Source organism: Mustela lutreola, chromosome 9 (genome assembly GCF_030435805.1).
Source record: "Mustela lutreola isolate mMusLut2 chromosome 9, mMusLut2.pri, whole genome shotgun sequence".
In the NCBI taxonomy this organism is placed as follows: Eukaryota; Metazoa; Chordata; class Mammalia; order Carnivora; family Mustelidae; genus Mustela; species Mustela lutreola.
This window is the reverse complement of record NC_081298.1, coordinates 119581292-119602662: the sequence shown is the minus strand read 5'-3', so window position 1 is coordinate 119602662 and position 21371 is coordinate 119581292. Positions and strand designations below refer to the sequence as shown.

The 21371-nt window shown below is 36.9% G+C and overlaps 1 protein-coding gene across 3 annotated transcripts in view; it reads left to right on the top strand.

Annotated features, from left to right (window-relative positions):
• STRN (striatin) overlaps nucleotides 1–21371 on the top strand; it is a 124967-nt gene that overhangs the window by 82347 nt on the left and 21249 nt on the right. For 2 of the 3 annotated variants that reach the window (XM_059188645.1, XM_059188647.1), the window contains 6 exons: nucleotides 5023–5159; nucleotides 12943–13118; nucleotides 15011–15058; nucleotides 15860–15981; nucleotides 19239–19406; nucleotides 21015–21155. In XM_059188645.1, coding sequence (XP_059044628.1) covers nucleotides 5023–5159; nucleotides 12943–13118; nucleotides 15011–15058; nucleotides 15860–15981; nucleotides 19239–19406; nucleotides 21015–21155 — 792 coding nt within the window. The remainder of the gene's footprint in view (nucleotides 1–5022; nucleotides 5160–12942; nucleotides 13119–15010; nucleotides 15059–15859; nucleotides 15982–19238; nucleotides 19407–21014; nucleotides 21156–21371) is intronic. The other variant, XM_059188646.1, reaches the window with a different exon arrangement.

Genomic DNA, 21371 nt, shown 5'->3' with positions numbered 1-21371 from the left:
AACATAAATAGGTAGTAAATGTTTACTTCATACTTTTACTTTTTACTTTACTTTGTATTTTTTGTACTTATATACAAAACCATAAATAGGTAGTAAATGTTTACTTCGAGACTCATATAAATATTTTTAGATGTTTTATTTAAGCAATTTGTCACTGATAAATGAAAAAGGGAAAAAAGACACCAGAAGTCTAGTTGCATGTTCTGTTTTTACTTGGTTCCCTTTTAGTCCTTGTCCAAATGCATATATATATATATTTTTTACAAAGTCCCCAAGTAGAATTATTCCATTTTGTTTTATTCACTTAACATAAAGCCACAAAAATAACTTCCATAATTATAACTTCAAGATTACATATTATATTTTAGACTTGATACTTAACTCTTTCCCTGTTGAAAATTTAGGTTCCTGGTTTTTTATAGCACCATCTTATGGCATATAAATACTGTTCTTTCTATACCATCTTATGGTATATAAATGCTGTTCTTTCTGTCTTTTAGATATAAGTTCTGATTTATGTGTTTATAAATGTATTAAATGCCTGTAGGTAGAAATTGATTTTAATATATATATTTACAGTAACTGAAAATCCAGTATGACATGAAAGTAATATTAATAATTAATAGATATTTTTCTGAATTTATTTTTAAAAATTATCTTGAATTTTTTAAAAAAGATTTTATTTATTTATTTGATAGACAGAGGTCACAAGTAGACAGAGGCAGGCAGAGAGAGAGGAGGAAACAGGCTCCCCGCTGAGCAGAGAGTCGGATGCGGGGCTCGATCCCAGGACCCTGGGATCATGACCTGAGCCGAAGGCAGAGGCTTTAACTCATTGAGCCACCCAGGTGCCCCTATCTTGAATATTTTTAATACTGCAATTACTTGCAGTAAATATTCCTTTTCAGATTTTTATTGATTGAACAAAACAGCCCAGGAAAAAGCCACAGAAAAATCTTAAGTGTTTTTCTTTCTTGGTTTTTAAAATTCAGTTACATTTTAAAGAGACATAAACTGATAGAAATTTGATGGACAAATTTATGGTTGGAATACTTTTTAAATAAAATTTTTGAACATAACATGGTTAGTTATTTGTTAGAGTTAATTATAGTATACTTGGAATTTATTATTCATACATTAAATAATGAAGATGTGTATATTACACCTTTATAGTCTAAATGTACAGTTTCTTTGATGTAGACATGTCTTTTGAATGAAAGATGTGAAGTCATGGACCTCATTAGGTATGTTTGTTATTCACTAGGGAATACATACAATGAACACTATCGATATGATAATTTTTTTTTTTTTTTTTTTTTAAAGATTTTATTTATTTATTTGTCAGAGAGAGAGTGAGCGAGAGCGAGTACAGGCAGACAGAGTGGAAGGCAGAGTCAGAGGGACAAGCAGGCCCCCTGCGGAGCAAGGAGCCCGATGCGGGACTCGATCCCAGGACGCTGGGATCATGACCTGAGCCGAAGGCAGCTGCTTAACCAACTGAGCCACCCAGGCGTCCCTCGATATGAGAATTTTAATCAGTTTCAATTATTCCAAGATCAGGTCTAGATGAGGAGAAAAGTTAGTTCTAATTTTATTCTGATAACTCCTAAAGAGCTTTATTAGAGATTTCATCTTACAGAATTCTAATAATAGAGGTGGGCTAAGGACTATATACTAAATGACAAATATACAAAAGCATTACATAAGCCACAGAAAGTGCCCTTGACAGAAAAAATATATAAGAACCTTAAAGCTGAAGGGTTGAATATCTGGCTTACTGTCTGTAACATTGGTCCTTCTAAGCTTTCCTCCTCAGTTAAGGTTTTCAGCAGTAGAAAATGTAAGAAATACATTGTGTCTTTAATTGTCTGTGACTGATGCTTCTTGGTCTCCAGTTTAGTTTCAGAAAACAGGTCCATAACCTATGTATGCTATAAATGTTTATTGCTTTATTTTTGCTTTAATAATTCAGAAGATAGTGCCATACTTAAGAGATGCAGTTCAATAAGTTGATTAAAGCTGATTAGAGATAGTAATGTTTAGTTACCAGAGAGAAATGGGATGTACAGTGTGAAGTTCTAAGGCATCTTAGAGAGCACTCAGGTGAGTTCTGCTCACTCTTTTGCTCTCTCTTGGCCCTTCGGTCGGCTGGCTAGGCTGATGGTGTTTGGTAGATGGAGTGGCTGCCTTCCTTTGTTTTCAGGTTTTACTGGGTCATTTTTAGAGCATTATTTAAATTAGCCCAAACAATGTGTATGCTTAAGTCCCATGAATCTTAGTCTTGTTTTTTTAAGAATTATTTTTATTTCACACCTGAACAGTTGTCTGGAAATAGTAGAGATGAAAGCAAACAAAACACCTGGCTAAAGACCCAGCCTCATAGTCTTATGTGAATCTTTCTGTTGAAATTTGGCACGAAAATTGCCATTCTAGCTTAAACAGTCCCCACTCTTCAGTAGTAATGTTAGAGTTGTTCAAACCCCTCAGAATACATGTAGTATGTTTGGGTAAAAACCATTTTTATTTTATTATTGCTGTTTTATTGTATGGTTGTTTTAAAATGTCATTTATAGACTCCTTTGTTCTTAAAAGGATTTCATTTTATTTTAAAGATTTTATTTATTTACTTGACAGAGAGAGAATAGGCAGAGAGGCAGGCAGAGAAAGAGGGGAAAGCAGGCTCCCTGCTGAGCAGAGAGCCTGGTTCGGGGTTTGATCCTAGGACCCTGAGGTCATGACATGAGCAGAAGGCAGAGGCTTAATCCACTGAGCCACCCAGGTGTCCCATCTTAAAGGATTTTAAAGAGAGGGTGTGCCTCTACTGTTTTTAAAGCATATAACTAAAAATAAACAAATAAAACATAACTATTCTTTTATTTCAGTGAATACTTATGATTGAATCTAAACTTACATAATTGAATTAAAAGCTGTAAAAAAGCTGTAAAAAGCACCTTTAAGTCCAGTTTTTTTGCATTAATTAACTCGGTTCTTTTTCTTGCCCTTTTTTTTTTTTTTTTTTTTTTTTAAAGGGGGAGAGTGAGGGAACAAGTGGGGAGAGAGGAAGGGGGAAAGGGAAAATCTCCAATAGGCTCCACTGCCAGCGTGGAGCCCAATATGGGGCTCGATCTCATGACCCTGAGATCGTGACCTGAGCCGAAATCAAGAGTCAGAGGACACTTAGCTGATTGAGCCACTCAGGCACCACTTGACTCGATTCTTTTAAGAAAAAGTTAATTTACCATTTTTTTTTTTTTTAAAGATTTTATTTATTTATTTGACAGAGAGAAATTACAAGTACACTGAGAGGCAGGCAGAGAGAGAGAGAGAAGGAAGCAGGCTCCCTGCTGAGCAGAGAGCCCGATGCGGGACTCGATCCCAGGACCCTGAGATCATGACCTGAGCTGAAGGCAGCGGCTTAACCCACTGAGCCACCCAGGCGCCCCAAATTTACCATTTTTTAACAGCCTAAGTTTGAAATAATAAATTCATGTAATCAACTTAAAATGTTTGTCGTTGGGAAAACAACCATCTCTAGAAAACTACTCAAAGACCATCTCTGACAGTTTGCTAGAATAATTTGCATTTATAAAAATCAACAATTTACTATTAACCAAATTAAATAAAATTCCTATTTTAATTTGGCATTTTGCTTTTAACTGGTTCTTCTGTGATAGTGATTGAAGGAATTGGATTGGTATGTTCAGTGTTATAAAGATGATTGAAGAAATTGGATTGGCATGTTCAGTGTTATAAAGATGTTTTCACTTATCACAAAGAATCTGTCCTCTTGAAGCACAGTTAGCAGCTAATGAAAATGTTCAAATGGACACTTTATTTAAAAAATTTCTTTGAAAAGAAATCCACTTACAATGAAAAAAGTTTTCTTCAAAGTAAACATTTTAAAGTGAAATACAACATACCTGCAGAAAACTGCTGAAGTCATAAGGGAAACAGGTCAGTGAATCATCACGAAGTGAACCCAGCCAAGTTACTTCTGCCTAGGTCAACAAGCAGAACATTATCAGGGCCCTGGAAGTCCTGTTTGTGCTTCAGATCACTAAATCACTGCACCTTCCCTTGTCTCCAGACATAATCCCGACTTCTAACACCGACATTGATTTGACCTCATAGAGGCACATTTTGCAGTTACCATTTTCATTTGAAATTATCTGTATTCTTCTAGGTTATAGAATTAAACAGTTTTATTTTGAATGAGACCAGCCGTGTTCAAATCACTTGTTATATATATTTAATAATCGATAGAATAACTTGAGTAATAAACAAAAAATATCAAATGAGGAAAGCCTGCCTTTTCTTTTTTTTGGTTGTATTTTTTTGTGAAAAAGAAAGGACAGTGGTCTATTGGATTTGTTTCATGTTGTACTTTTCTAATTAGATGATACCTTTAGTTATGGTTAAGATAAAGAAAAAGCAGCCAGTTCTGGGGCACCTGGGTGACTCAGTTGGTTAAGCATCCTACTCTTGCTTTTGGCTCAGGTTGTATTCTCAAGGTTCTGAGATCAAGCCCCTCTTTGGGCTCCTCACTCAGCAGGGAAGTATGTTTCTCCCTCTGACCCTCCCCCTGCTTAAGCATGTATGTGCTCTCTCTCTCTCAAATAAATAAATAGAATCTTTCAAAAACAAAAAAGAACAGCTAGTTCTTAAGAGCTTTCTGCTAATTGAATTTTATTGTGTTTAAAAGCATTTAAAAATAAATGTAGGTAGGGGTGCCTGGGTGGCTCAGTGGGTTAAGCCTCTGCCTTCAGCTCATGTCATGATCTCAGGGTCCTGGGATCGAGCCCTGCATCGAGCCCCGAATCTCTGCTCAGCAGGGAGCCTGTTTCCCCCTCTCTGTCTCTACCTGCCTCTCTGCCTACTTGTGATCTCTGTCTGTCAAATAAATAAATAAATAAATAAATAGAATCTTTATAAATAAAATAAAATAAGTGTAGACATGTCTGTGGGAGTCTAATTGTTTACACTTCAGAAGTTTTTTAATATTTCTTTTGTTTCCACCTTCAGTAGAAGCATTGACCTTTCCTCCTTCTTCTGGGAAATCCTTCATCATGGGAGCAGATGAAGCCCTTGAAAGTGAACTGGGACTTGGAGAATTGGCGGGTCTTACAGTGGCCAATGAAGCAGATTCACTAACTTATGATGTGAGTCGTGGTTTTATTTTTGTTCTTTTCTCATTTCTTAAAATAAAAAGTTAACTTTTTAGAAGAAGTGATAAAACCTCTTTACAAACATAGAATTTGGTTCCATTTTAATTGCAAACTTCAAAATTAGGAATATGTTATATAAATGATATTTTTCACATTTTCTTAGAGATAAAAATTACGGGCTTTGCCTAAATCCATAAGTCATTATCGCTTGTTTATTGGTTTTAGATATGGAAAAAAATTCCCTTTCTGTTACTAAGTTTGGGTTTAGTGTTTTAGGATACTAGTGATCAGTTAAATTCATGCTTGCCCAATGGCAACATTTATGTTTATTTGCTACATTACCAGTGGATATCCTGCCCACAGATTATTTAAGCTATTGTTAGGCAGGGATGTCCGTAAGGTGCTTTTCAGATGTTAAGGCACACTCATCAGTGATTTGGACCAAAACTGAAATCTTGATACCTTTACTTATGTATCCCTTTATTTAATCCCCAACACAGTTATTTTATAAATACATTTATAATTGTTCATGACAATAAATTGTCAGAAAAACAGTTGCTTATTTTATTAAGTATTTACAATCTGTCTTCATTAAAATCCTCTCAACTTTGATACCTCGTTATCTTTGTTGGAGAACACAGTAGAGCTCCTGACACATGGGGGATGGAGGGTGGATGCTTAAGCAGACCATGGATATGAGAAGGGAGTACTCCAAAGAGCAACCTCACCACTCATTCCTCTTCCTGAAAATCAAAAGTTCTCACTCTCCTTGCTGAGTCTATTAGTAAGTCTTTTGGGTTCTCCCTCCAAAAACAGCGGAAGTCCATAGCTTTTTTTTTTTTTTTTTTTTTTTTTAAACACCTCCCATCCAACTCCCCTTTCTTCTTCACCTGGAACTACTACAATAACCCAATTTAAATGGTCTCTTTGCTCCCCATTCTCCATGTGATCTAGGTTTTTATAAAAATATATTTCTATTTTTCTATTTTTCTATCCTTATGTTTTACATCTGTGTACATAAGAACACCCATTTAGGGGCACCTGGGTGGCTCAGTGGGTTAAAGCCTCTGCCTTCGGCTCAGGTCATGATCCCAGGATTCCTCTCTCTCTCTGCCTGCCTCTCTGCCTACTTATGATCTCTGTCTGTCCAATAAATAAATAAAAATCTTAAAAAAAAAACCCACAACACCCATTTAGTTGACTTTTGTTTTTTCATCTAATCTTGGACAGCCTTTTTTTTTTTTTTTTTTAAATTTTATTTATTTATTTGACAGAGAGAGATCACAAGTAAACGGAGAGGCAGGCAGAGAGGGAGAGAGATAGAGGGAAGCAGGCTCCCTGCTTGCAGGACCCTGAGATCATGACCTGAGCCAAAGGCAGCAGCTTAACCCACTGAGCCACCCAGGCGCCCTTTGACAGCCTTTTTAATTGGAACATTGAATCCATTTCTTTTAAAAGTAATTACTGAGGGACGCCTGGGTGGCTCAGTTGGTTAAGCAGCTGCCTTCGGCTCAGGTCATGATCCCAGCGTCCTGGGATCTAGTCCCACATCGGGCTCCTTGCTCGGCAGGGAGCCTGCTTCTCCCTCTGCCTCTGCCTGCTTCTTTGTCTGCCTGTGCTCACTCGCTCTCTCTCCCTCTGTCTCTGGCAAATAAATAAATAAAATCTTTAAAAAAAAAAAATAAAGTAATTACTGATATATTTGGATTTAAGTCTGCTATATATTTGTGCTACTTATTCTGTGTTCCTTTTTCTCCTATTTTTGCTTACATTGGGATTATTTTTTATTATTTACCCCCACCCCATTACTTGGAGATGATGCAGTCTTTCATTACCCTTTTTATTGTTACCCTAAAGATTACCAGACACATCCTTATCAAAATTTTAATGGAAAGACCTTCAGGTCATTTCTAACTTGTAATCTCCTACCCTTGGGGCACCTAGTTGGCTCAGTTGGTTAAGTGTCTGCCTTCAGCTCAGGTCTTGATCCTGGGGTCTGGGATTGGAGACTCACATCAGGGTCCCTGCTCACCGGGGAGGTTGCTTCTTCCTCTCCCTCTGCCTGCCGATCCCCTGCTTGTGTGCACTCTCTCTCTCTGTCAAATACATAAATAAAATCTTAAAAAAAAAAAAAGACACATATGTCAAAGACTATTATACTAAATATGTAAAGAACTCTTAAAACTCAATCATAAGAAAACTCAATGATAAGAAAAAATGAATCACTTTAACAGACACCTCACCAAAAAAGAGATATAGATAACAAATAAGTTTGAAAAGATACTCCACATCCAGTGTCATCACAACAATACAAAGTAAAACAACAGTGAAATACTGATTAGAATGGCTAAAATCTGGAACACCGGAAACACCGTATGTTAGGACATGGAGCAACAGGGACTTCATTCACTCCTAATGAGAATGCAAAATGGTACAGCCACTTTGGAAGATAATCTGTTGGTTTCTTATGAAACATACTCTTACTGTAAAGTCCAGTAGTCACACTCCTTAGTGTTTACCAGAAGGAGTTGAAAAGATATGTCCACACAAAAACCTGCACACAGATGTTTATAGCAGCCTTATTCATCATTGCCAAAACTTGGAAGCAACCAAGATGTACTTCACTGAGTGAATGGATAAACAAGCTGTGGTGTATCCAGACAATGGAATATTATTCAGTGGTTAAAAAAAACCTGTAAAGCCTGAAAAAGCATGGAGGAAACAAGTGCATATAACTAAGTGAAAGATGCCAATTTATCCAAACACATAAAATATACAACACTCAGAGCAAACCATAATGTAAATTACAGATTTGGGGAGTTAATGATGTGTAATGTAGTTTCATCAGTTATAACAAATGTACTACTGGTGAGTGACATTGATAATGGGAGAGGTTATGCATGTATAGGGATAGGTAGTATATAGGATATTTCTGTACCTTCTACTCAGTTTCACTGTGAACTAAAACAGCTCAAAAAAAAAAAAAAAAACCCCTAAACCAACTCCTACTCTACATATATGTCATTCTTTTTATGTATTTTCTCTGGACATTTATCTCCTACAAGGTAGTATTTTGTACACTCAGTATTCAGTTAGGATTATCCACTTTACATTATTCATTTTGCTTTATCCTGTCTCCCCCTGCACATCTGACTGTCCATCCAGGATCACTTTCCTTTTACTCTAAGAACAGTTAATATTTCTCTTTGGTGAAAGTCGCTGGTGCCCAGTTCCCTCAGTTTCTGGTTTTATTAAATTGTCTGTATTTCACCATAAACTGAGTGGTTTAACTTCTACTTCTGGTATCAAAGTCCATTTGGCAACGGTTGTTTTGTTTCCTTTTTAAGCACTCTAAATATATAATTTCATTTTCTTCCTTTGTGGTTTTCTGCTAAAGTTAACTGTCTATTACTGGTCATTCAGTGGTAGTCTGATTTTTTTTTTTTTCTCTCTGAGTGTTACTCTCCCTATGTCTTGAATGTCAGCCAAGGTTTAGATTTCTTTTTTAACCTTTTTGAAGTTCTTAGACCTTCTTGGCTTACTACGTTTTTATTGGTTTTGTGTAAAATTCTCAGCCATTTATCTTCAAATATTGCTGTTGCACTTCTTTCTTTTCCTTCTGGAACTCTAATTGTATTGTTAGATCTTTCTGTGTTCTCTGTCTCCTACTCCCTCTCCTGTATTTTCCATCTTTTTTTCTCCATACTTCAGTCTGGGTGTTTTTATATTTTTTTAAATTTTTAAATTTTTACTTATTTTTTTTTTTTAAAGATTTTATTTATTTATTTGACAGAGATCACAGTAGGCAGAGAGAGTGGAAAGGAAGCAGGCTCCCCACTGAGCAGAGAGCCCGATGCGGGGCTTGATCCCAGGACCTTGGGATCATGACCTGAGCTGAAGGCAGAGGCTTTAACCCACTGAGCCACCCAGGTGCCCCCAGTCTAGGTGTTTTTATGACCCATCTCCTGATTTGCTAATTCTCACTTCAGTTATATATAATGTTATTAAATCCATCTATTTAGATCTTATGTGGTTTGCATCTGGAGTTCTTTTTTTGATTATTTATAGATTTCTTCCAGAATTTACAATGTTGTCTTTTATCTTTCTTGAACACAGTAAGCATGATTATGTATTTGTTTGTCTTCATTTATGCTGTATTATCCTGCATAGGCATGGTTATTTTTTATTATGTCCAAATAACTATACCAAAAAGTTGTCTGTAGAAATAACTTCAGGCCTAGAGTGATACCTTCCCTCAGGGAGTTACTTTAATTTGCTTCTCTCAGATGGCTGGAGCCACTAGAAATCTGGATCACCTCACTCCATTCTCAATTTTTCAGATAATCTAAAGCTGATCTACAGTCTCTGTAAGGGCTTGTATTTTTCTAGTTAACTCTTCTATCTAGAATGTGGCCCAGGGGCACCTGAGTGGCTCAGTCAGATGGGTGTTTACCTTCGGGTCAGGTCATAATCCCAGGGTCCTGGGATCCAGTCCCACATTGGGCTCCCTGCCCAACTGGGAGCCTGCTTCTCCCTCTGCTGCTCCCTCTGCTTATACTCTCTGTGTCAAAAAAATACATACATGTGTGTATGTGTATGTATCTATGTATGCGTGTGTATGTGTGTATATATGTATATGTGTGTGTGTGTGTGTATACCTTTTTAAAAATGGGGGGGACACCTGGGTGGCTCAGTTGGTTAAGCGTCTGCCTTCTGCTCAGGTCAGGATCCCAGGGTCCTGGGATCAAGCCTCGCATCAGGCTCCCTGCTCGGCGGGAGGCCTGATTCTCCATCTCTCTCTGTATCTCTGTCAAATAAAAAAAAAAAAAAAGTATGCAGCCCTTTGAACTCAAAACCTAAAGCAAGGAGGTGCACCAAGCCCCACTTTCTTGGCAGGTGCTGGTTTGTATGTCTTTGCCCTGCACAGCTCTCCGAAGCACAGCCTGACCTCTCAGCCATCCCTTCTGGAATCAGTAAACACACTCTGAGAAAAACAAGTCCAAATATCAGACTTTTTATTCTGTCTTCCCCTGGATTCTGGTCTGCTTTTTCTTCACTGTTTTGCTGGTTTCTCATTTAAAAACTTTTAGCCCTGCTTTTTTATTCATCCTCAAGTACAGACTTGATCCTAATGATCTAGCCCATCATAGCTAGATCAGAAGCTCCCATTTGATACTTTCGTTCTCTTCATATTAACCCCACAAAGATTTAGTCCACTATGTTATGGACCAGTCATGTCTCTAGAGAAATGTCATTCTCTCTTTTCTGGTTTTTTTTTTTTTTTAAGTATCTTTGAGTTGTTTTAAAAAAATAAAAAAAGACAGTGTTATACCTGCATTTTTGAAAGTAGTCTCTAGTTCTTATTTTTTTTTTTTTAAGATTTTATTTATTTATTTTAGAAAAAAGGAGAGAGCACAAGTGGAGTAAAGGGCAGAGAGGGAGGCACACTCCCTGCTGAGCCGGGAGCCTGATGCAGGACTTGATTCCATGACTCTGGGATCATGACCTCAAGCCAAAGGCAGACACTTAACCAACTGAGCCACCTAGGCACCCTGAAAGTAATCTCTAGTTCTAATAAATATACTAGTAATCTATTGCTATGTGACAAATTGTACAATGTAATTAACAAACTGCACAATTAAAACAACGTTTGTTGTATCATAGTTTCTGGGAGTCAGCAATCTGAAACAGCTTAGCTGGGTGGTTCTGGTCTCTCATGTAGTTGTAGTCAAGGTGTAGGCAAGAATTGCATTCCTAAGTGAAGACTTGATTTGGGGAAGATATGTTCCAAGCTCACTCATGGGGTTGTTGGAAGGCCTTGGTTCCTTCCTGGCCATTGGTTGGAGACTAGTTCCACACCACATGGGCCTCTCTGTGGGTTCCTCATCAGGGCAGCTGGCTTGTCCCAGTGTGAGTGCCCTTGAAAATAGAGTGAATAAGAACACCCAAGATGCAAGGTTTTTGCTGTGTGTTACTGGTCACACAGAGCAACCCTGTGATGTACAAGGGGATTCACAAAGTGTAAATATGAGGTGGTAGGGCTGATTGGGAACCATCTTAGTTCCTGTCTACCACATTAAGATGTTCAGAAGGAATTGAATTGTTCTTACATACAAAAATCTTTTGGCTTGTTAATAAGAGCAGACAAGAGTTAACTCAGTTAACTTCAGTGCCCCCCTGCCTCCCCCACAAGGATAACCAGCCACAATTCTTATAGTAGTTCCTTGTATCCTGTGTGTTTTCTTCTTACTGATCCAATTTGACATGCTCTATCCAGATTTTCTGCAAATTTTTAAACTTCTGGGTCCTAAGTTAAAGTTTATATTAAGAGTATAGCCTTTGGGGCGCCTGGGTGGCTCAGTGGGTTAAAGCCTCTGCCTTCGGCTCAGGTCATGATCCCAGGACCCTGGGATCGAGCCCCACATCAGGCTTTCTGCTCAGCAGGGAGCCTGCTTCCTCCTCTCTCTGTCTGCCTCTCTGCCTACTTGTGATCTCTGTCTGTCAAATAAATAAATAAAATCTTTAAAAAAAAAAAAAAAAGTATAGCCTCTGAGGGCACCTGGGTGGTTCAGTGGATTAAAGCCTCTGCCTTTGGCTCAGGTCATGATCCCAGGGTCCTGGGATCAATTTAGGGTTGGGCTCTCTGCTCAGCAGGGAGCCTGCCTGCCCACCCCCCCACCCCCGCCCCACCTGCCCCTCTACCTACTTGTGATCGCTGTCTGTCAAATAAATTAAAAAAAAAAAAAAAAAAAAGAGTATAGCCTCTGAAGCCAGACTGCTTGGGTTTGAATCTTGACTCCTCTGCTTACTAGGGGGCAAGTCACTTAACTTCTCTTTTCCTTACATGTCTAGTCTGTAAAGTGGGGATAATGTTAATTCCTTCATAGAGTTGTTGTGACAATTGAGTTAATGCCTGTTAAGTTTTTGAAAAATGTACAAAGTAATGAATAATGCTTATAATAGCAGCTATTGTTACTATCATTGCTGGTTTTTGTCATTGTAAGTATGGTAATATTTCTCCAGTGTGTTAATAGTATTTGCCCCACTCTTACTTAAACCTAGCATGATTATTAGTTGTGGAGTGTGAAGAGTTCATAGGTGGTGCTAATGTGAGGTTAAACATGAACCCCTTTGGCTTTCCCATTAGTTGGAAATGGAAAAAAAAAAGCCTGGAATATAGTTGGAATGAGGGAAAAAAACCACATTTTTTAGTTGTTGGGATGGAGTTTCTGTAGAACAAAGCAACATGATGTGTTTTATAAGAGGAATCGATTATCTTTTCCAATGTTAACATTTTATGTTTCCAGTTTATAAACCTTGTTGATAATTTGATAAAGAATATTTAGCTTTTTATAGAAAGTATTGAAAAATCTTAGAAATATGATCATATTCTATAATGTTAACAGGTTTAAAGGTAACTTTAGTTATTAGCTCTTACCCCAAATTAGTTTCTATACTATAATTTAGATTGAAATTACTGGTTTGTTTGTTTTTTTAGTCATCTTAGTGAAGATCTATTTTATGTTATTTTAATATTCTTTCATTGAATTGTTACCTGCTTTCTTGTTACAGCATTCATATTTCTTCAAAGAAAACCACAGTTGATGTATTGTTAATTTTGCCTGTTAATTTGATTGTTTACATTTAGAAATTATATTGTTTTGAAAGTTGAAAATGTGATGATTTAATGACAAATCAGCAAGAATTAATGTGAAAATATATTTATTTTCCTGTCTGCACTAAATGTATGGATATCTTTCTTTTGTTTCTTTAATAGATAGCAAACAATAAAGATGCATTGAGGAAGACATGGAACCCTAAGTTTACATTACGAAGTCACTTTGATGGCATTCGAGCCCTTGCTTTCCACCCCATTGAGCCTGTTTTGATAACAGCATCAGAGGATCACACATTAAAAATGTGGAATTTGCAGAAAACAGCCCCAGCCAAAAAGTGAGAATATTCTACTTTAACTGTATCTGAGTATTTTAATTATCAGTTTTTCAGCAGAAAAATACTTAAATTATTTGTTATTAAATCTCTCAATTTATCAAGTGTCCCCTCTAGTTCTTTCTTCTTTACCATGTCACATAATTAGAATTTTTCCCTTCATACTCACAATCTGATACTAGGTTGGAAAACTGACCCTGAAAGAGAAATGGTATTATCTGATAGTTTCCCAGAGTTTCTGAATGCTTTTCTACAATCCCTACAGTGTTTTAAATGGTTGTCATATTTGTGGAGTCTCTTATCTATAACAAACGTTTCTCCTGTTGTTGTAAAGAGGTGTAGGCATGTTTAAAATAATCAAACCCAACCCCAACTCTGTCCTCTTGTTTATTAGGTTTTAGACTTATGATGTAGAATGGAGGGAGGGCAGGCTGATTGAGAGGGGTGAGGGACCTCTCTTTGATTTTGTCTTTTGGCCTTGACCCTTTAGTACTTTCCATACCTACTAGAATGTGTAGACAGAAGGGCACTGTTGTCACTCTCACTTAACTGCTGGTTCTTACCTTGGCCCCTTGGTTCCTCTGTAAGCATGAACAGATATGAGTTGGTATAAACTCTTTTATCAGTCACCATGCTAATCTTAGCCCCACTTGGTGAGGTACTTATTGAAGGTCCCTCTCCTTGTGTCCTTGAATCAGGTGGCTCAGAACCCAGCATGTGCCAGCAAGGGCCATTCTCTAGTGTCAAGCACTTCGGTTATTGGAAAGGTAGAAATGAACAGGAACTGGAGGACATTAAATAAGTTTTTACTACTGTTAGAGGATATCTGTTGCCAAGTTTAAAAGAGATCAGTGACTCCTGCTGTGAGTCATGCATGGACTAGATAAAATACTTGACTTACCAGTCTGCATCAGATAGCTCAACCAGATCTTGCTAAAACCAAGAGACTCATCCTATGGCTCAGGTATCTTCAGCAGAGAAAAATTATTTCTTCATTATAAATTGTGCCTTTTGGTCTTCTAGTTCTCTAGTCACGATGGGCATCTCATTAGATCAGAGAATGTGATGTCTTATATAGTTTTGACTAAAACTTAGAGAAATATTGAAACAAGTATCTTGCTGGTGATAGCTTAGTAGTAAAACCTTCACATGTAATTACATGGCCTTTTTACCTGTGAACTTAACAAATTGGAAATGCTTGAGGAGAGAAATCATATGCCTATAGAAAAACTGTAATACAGTATAAGAAATGGCAAGTAATTGACTTTAAATCGAGTTTAAATATTAGGCAGTGTAGACTATATATACATTCAGCATTCTGAATAATGAATAAACTGATGATTTGGGCAATTTTTGCAAGTATCAAGGACAGACATTATTAGCCTTGATGGAAATGCAAAGAAATTTCAGTACCATTTAGTGAAATCCTGTTACATGCATGGTTCTGTCCTAGGTTGTTTTACTTGTAGAATTTCATTTAATCCTGTATTTGGTGTTACCCCAGTTTTTTCTGTTTTGTTTTAAATAGAGAGGAATCAGAAGTTCCAAAAGAATAAATAATTTGCCTGGAATTAGCCAGTTAATTGAATCCAGAAATGTACTACCTCAAAGCCCATGATGTTCTCTGAGTGTGGCTCTCTCAAGTAGTCAAATAGACTATGACAGTGCTAAGAGCACATAAGCAGGTATTATTACTAAACAAAGATTTTGTTTCTTGAGGCCACAAGAATATGTGATTGGTATCGGGCAAGTTTTCTTAAGTGTCCTAGGTTGAGAATTGTATATTACCACAGTGTTGGCATTTCGGAAGGCAATTTTGTGGCATATATTCATTGATACTGTTTATTACATTGAAACTGAAATGTGGAGTGGTAAAAATCGTCTCTCTGATTTAGGAGTACTTCTCTTGATGTGGAGCCTATCTATACATTCAGGGCTCATAAGTAAGTATGTGCTTTTTCTCTGTTTTAAGTCAGCATCAGCATCACTGTACATCAGCCTGATTAGAGTATTTTATTTTCTTTCACTTACGTATTTGTGTTATATAGTTTTTGTATTTAGTAGCGGTTTTGGGGAGGGGTTTGGATTTTGTTTTTTGGTAAATGTAAAAAAGATAGTACAGTGTTAAAGACAATTTTATCACTACTAGAGATCCTCGCTGAGATTAAATTTTATTTGGATAATGTTTAAATGTTATATATCTTGTGCTTAAAATAAGTTGATGCGGTAAGGTTTAAATATTAAAAATCGGGGCTTTCTTTTCCCTTAAACATAATCTAGATAAAAATATGAAGAATTTTTAAATTATCACATATGCATGCTTTTCGTATTTCCAGGTAAGCTTAAGAAATATACTAATTCATTTGATTTAGCACAGAGATTGGCATATATTTTATATAAAGGGTCAGATAGTAAATACTTTCTCAGCTTTGCAGGCCATGTATTTTCTGTTGTATGTTCTTGTTTTTAGCTTAGTTTTATAATCCCTTAAAAAATGTAAGGACCATTCTTAGCTTGAGAACTGTATAAAAACAGACCATTGGCTAGGATTTGGCCCACAGGCCACAGTTTACCAATCTCTGTTTTAGCAGCAGAAGAAAAATGAGCAGTGCTTTTATACTGCTTTTATTCATCGTAGAAAGCAGAAAAATAGAGAGGCCTGTGAATAATTAAGCGTTCTTATTTCTAACAAGTCCTATTATCAGATTGATTTTTGGGAATAGAAATTGATTTTTATCTCCCAGAGGTCCAGTGCTTTGTGTGGTAATGAGCAGCGATGGTGAGCAGTGCTACAGTGGCGGCGCTGACGGGCTGATCCAGGGCTGGAATACCACCAACCCCAACATCGATCCCTATGACTCCTATGGTAGGTTTTCCCCTGAAGACATGAAAGAATAAATTGTTTTCTTTTTACATACTTTACATACCATATATAAAGATAAAATGAGATATTTTAAAAATAAATTGGCAAAAGAGAACAAGGTCTTTATTTTGTTAAAGAGGATTCTTGTATTTAGGAAACAATTTGATACACATATACTAAAAGAAAAAAGAAAAAAATGTGTTATTCCTGAAAATCCAGTTCCTACTCCCCAAAGTTCCATTGATTGGAAATGCTGCCTAGATTGACAATTGTTTTCCTCATTTTAGGCGTCTGTACATAACTTGATACATTATTACTAATCTGTAATCATGTTTCATTGTTGTTGCTACATATTCATTACTATTCTTGACAAACAATGAAGGAAAATGAATGTTACTCATTTATTATTGGAGTGTCTAGGAGCTAATGATTTTTAAACTTTGTGACACCAAAATACTTGAAAGGTCTTAAAAATTAAGAAGTGCCCTTTTAGTCTTGGGAACAGTACCATAAAACATAATTCCACCTTATAATCTGTCACTAGATGTTACCATAAATTCTCTTGCAAAAACTCTTTAGGAATTGACTATTTTCGTTTCCTCTTATATTAAATTCTAGAATGGTGTGGAGTGTCATATTTCTCCTAAAACCATATTTATTTTCATTTTCATTTTAAATCAATTTTACCACCAAACCTAAGTAAAATAAGAAATTCAGTACACAAAAAATTTCCCCAACATTTATTTAATAAGCATGTGACATATATTTTGTGAAAGGTAAAGCCCCTCTCTGTTTTTCCTTACTTCCTTTATCTGTCGAGAGGATCAGCTGTCTTCATTCTGTTTCAGGCCAGCCACCCTTCCCCTTTTGCTCTTGACCTCATTCTCTCTTGTTTCTTTGGAGACTGCATTTCATTCTCTCGGGCTCTGTCTCATTCTCGTCTTAAACCTTGCCCTCTTTTCTCTCTTTCCATTCCCTCAGCATATAAGTAAATTTAGGTGACTCCTATCCCGGGCAAGAAAAAGCCTTTCCTTAACTCCATTTTCCTCTTTGGCTTCTGTTTATTCTCTCTTTCCTTCCTCATCTGTCTCTTGGGTGGTAATGACTAGAAAACACAGTCAGGAGCTACTACTTCCATGCCTTTCTCCTGTGCATCATCTCTCTGCATTCTGGCTATTCCACTTAACTATAATACGATTATCAGTGACTATCTAATTGGCTGATCCAATATAAAAGGGGTATTTTACAGTCCTTGTTTTACTAGATGTATTGGCATCTGAAACTGCAGACCACTCCATCCTTTTTGAAATAGGACCACTATTGGCTTTTTTTTTTTTTTTTAAGATTTTATTTATTTATTTGACAGACAGAGATTGTAAGTAGGCAGAGAGGCAGGCAGAGAGAGAGGAGGAAGCAGGCTCCCTGCTGAGCAGAGAGCCCGATGCGGGGCTCGATCCCAGGACCCTGGGATCATGACCCGAGCCGAAGGCAGCGGCTTAACCACTGAGCCACCCAGGCGCCCCCACTATTGGCTTTTTTGACACTGAAGTCTGTGATAGTTTCTGTTTCCTATCCTTCATAAACTTTTATTTTTCCCACCTTAGATATTGGCATTTATCAAGACCCAGACCTTATTCATTCTTTGCTTTGTACAGGTATTTTTTTGGTAAACTGAATGTACTTGTGAGGTTTTACATGCTGCTGACTCATAAATGTCTTCTTTAAGCCTCAGATGCCTGCAGAACATTTCAGAGTGGCTGTCTCATTGTCCACAATCCCCACAAGGGCCGGGTTTCTTCTCCCATGTATTCCTTATTAAATGATGGCACCACCAGAATCACCCAAACTAGAAACCCAATAGTTAGCCTTTTGCTTTGTTCTGTTTACTATCCACACTTCATTAATTACCTACTCCTTTTGATATTACCCTATAAATATTTCTAGAATTTGCTCCTTCTGCTTTGTCCCTTTTACCACTGCCTTCTCTTGGGTCTACATCATCACTCTCCCAGTCTACTAATGCAGCCCCTTTGCCTTCATGTTGATTCTCTCCAGTCTGTTCTACACTACAGTGAGGCTACCTTATTAAATACATACGTCACCCAGCTGCTCCGGGAAAACCCTTCAGTGGTTCATTTTGCTTTCAGAATAATTTCCAAGTACCTTAGAATGTCCTAGAAATCCCACCTCAGAGTGGCTGCTCTCATCGCCTCTACCTCCTCCCTCAGACTTCACGCTTCAGTAGATTTCCTCACGTGTCATGCTTTCTGTCCTTCTGTGATTTTATCGGTGCCAACTCCTTTGCCAATGGTGGCTTTGTCTAGTTTTTGACTGGCCGATGCCTGTGTACTCCAGGTGTCACTCTCTCTGGGAAGCGTTCACTCACCCCAGTTACTCTCTGGAAACTGGTGTCTGTCACCATTATTATATTTACCACAGCGTCTTTTGAGACCAGGACAGTATTGTGTCTTAATTATCTGGGTGGCCCCAGCACCTGACATAGTGCTTGATACATTGTGTTCTCAATATTTTATGGTACGACAGAGAGAAGGTAGAGGACAGATCCCATTATTGACATTTTAAACTTGTGTGAGCCTCTTCAGAGTACTGCTTCGTAGAGTCACTGCACAGAGGAATAAGGGAAATTTCCACTTGGACTTGTATTATGAAACGGTGCGAAGCGATCCTCTTCCTCTTGCCTCCCTCCCTATCACGCACATCATTCACATGTCAGTTTTTGCTATTTGAGTATTTGGGGGTTCCTTTAGGTCTCCATTCCTGTCCACGCGGAATAGCAGAGGCCTCTTGCTCCCGAAAATAACTGTCATTCCGAGTGTGGAGGTCAAGGGGGAGAAGTGTCCCAAAGGAGCCAGGGGAGGAAGAGCTCTCTGTTCACTTCCTCAGGGAAGACTTGTGGCTTCTCTGAAGGTGGATGGAATTCAAATGATGTGTGTTAACATGCTTTTAAAAATCTAGACAAATTGAAAGAAAAAAGGGAGGAGAAAGGGAAATACCTAATTTTTTAAAGGAGAGAAATATATACTTAAAATTTTAAATTTATAAACCCTAGACTCTGCATTTGCCTATTTCCAAGCCTCTTTTTAGTTATTACAGCATTTCAGAAGAATAACAGAAACCAGAAAGCATGTTTTATACAGTTCTCAGGCAACTTGGTCTGTATATTTAGTTTCTCTGGGATCTAAGTACCGTTAGGGTTTGTTTCTTTTCTCTTGATTTCGCATTCTTGCTGTTTTGTATAGATCCTTCTGTTTTAAGAGGCCCTCTTCTAGGCCACACCGATGCCGTCTGGGGCTTGGCTTACAGTGCAGCACATCAGCGCTTATTGTCGTGTTCAGCAGATGGCACTCTCCGTTTATGGAATACAACTGAGGTTGCTCCAGCCCTAAGTGTATTTAACGATAATCAAGGTACATACTTTTTAAAAATTATTCTAATGAATTTTTATAAGACGTCTTATTGTAACAGTAAGCAAATAAATAAGTAAATGATTCTACAAACTGTTTAAATTTAATTTGAAGGGATGTTTTTAAGCAGCGAAAGTATATTTGCTTGAATTTCCAGCTTAATGATTTTTAAAAGCACAATATTTGGTGAAAGAGCACACATTAAAAATGTTTTTTTCCAAGATATAATTTATATACTGTAAAAACCACATATTAAGGATATGTTCTATTGAGTTTGACAAATACGTGGCTTTTGCACCGATCAAGATCTAGAACATTTCTTTCACCTCTTCAAAGTTTCTTTGTGTCTTCCCAGTCCCTCTTCCTGTTCCATTCAGAGGTATGATTTCTTTCATCATACATAAGTTTTATCTGTTCTGAAATTTCATGTAAATGGAATCATACAGTGTGTACTCTTTTGGTATCTGACTTTTTACTTTATTATGTTTCTGTGTTTCATCCATGTTCTAGTAAGTATCAATTTGTTTAGTTATGATTCATAGTATTTCATTAAATCAGTGTATTTATTTATTTACCTCTTGATGGACTTGTGGGTTATTTCCAGTTTTTGACCATTATGATCAAAGCTGCTGTGAACATTCACGTATTTTTTTTATGAGATAATAAAGAGCTGGAAGTAGAGTTGCTGGGCATTAGAAATGGTATTGTGTATTTAACTTTATGTGAAATTACCAAGTTTTCCAAAGTGGTTGTGCCATTTTATACCACTGACAGCAGTGTATGAGAATTCCAGTTGCTCTAGATCCCTAATTATTAATACCTGGTGTCAGTCTGTTCAGTTTTAGCCATTCCGGTGGGTTCGTAGCAGTGTTTCATTTTGGTTTTTAATTTGTGTTAGTTTGGTGATTATTTTCAGAGCTTATTTTGTGTGCTCATTAGACATTAATCTTACATTCTTCTGTAATATACACATTTTTGAACTGTTTGCTTACTTTAGATTTTGAGCCAAATCAAAAGATAAGATTATATTCATGCATATCATTCTATTCTGTTTATAAATACACTCTAAGTTTAACCAACTTTTACCCTATTCTAGATGATAGCTGAAAATACCTTCTTTATTTTTGAGCTGTCATAACTCATATCTGGGTTTTGATGAGTTACCTGCATCTAATATTTGTATGGCTCTGTATACAATCATAATAATACTAATTTGAAATTTTACTTTTTTAATTCCATATTTTTGGTGAATTAAAATTCTTTAAAATAAAGAATTCCTATGATGGCAGTTTAAGCCTCAGGTTGTGTGGAAGCAGCAAAACTTATAGTCCATACATGTTTTCCATTTAGTTTCCCAGTAAAGGCCTGCATTCTGCGAATCTTTTAGCTGAGTAACAGATAGAAGACTTGCTGAACAGGTGAGAATAATAAACTAGGCTAGGGCTAAAAGTAACAGAAATAATTTCCATTGAATGCCTATGAGTTAATTTTTATTCTAATGTTGAGTCTACTTCTTAAGGAAATCTTGTGACTATTTGTTTTGCTATTTTATGTGGACAATTTCAAGTAGACCCTCTAATCACCATTCTCTGAATATGTTCTGACTCTTAGAGTTGGGAATCCCTGCCTCTGTGGATCTCGTGAGCAGTGATCCGAGCCATATGGTAGCATCATTCAGCAAAGGATATACAAGCATCTTTAACATGGAAACACAGCAGCGCATTCTCACTCTAGAATCTAACCTAGATTCAAGTATGTATACTAACTTTAAATACTCTTTGTTTGGATCAAACTTTTAAGCTTTATCAAAATTATAAGTACCAGAGTCAACTACAAAAAAATACTTGTTATTATAAAGAGTTCTTGCTTTTTAGATCACGGAACACAGTAACTTAGAAGGATATAATGATTTACAATTGATTTTAAGATTTTGGGTTAAGTTTACACACATTTATACTATTTGGAATA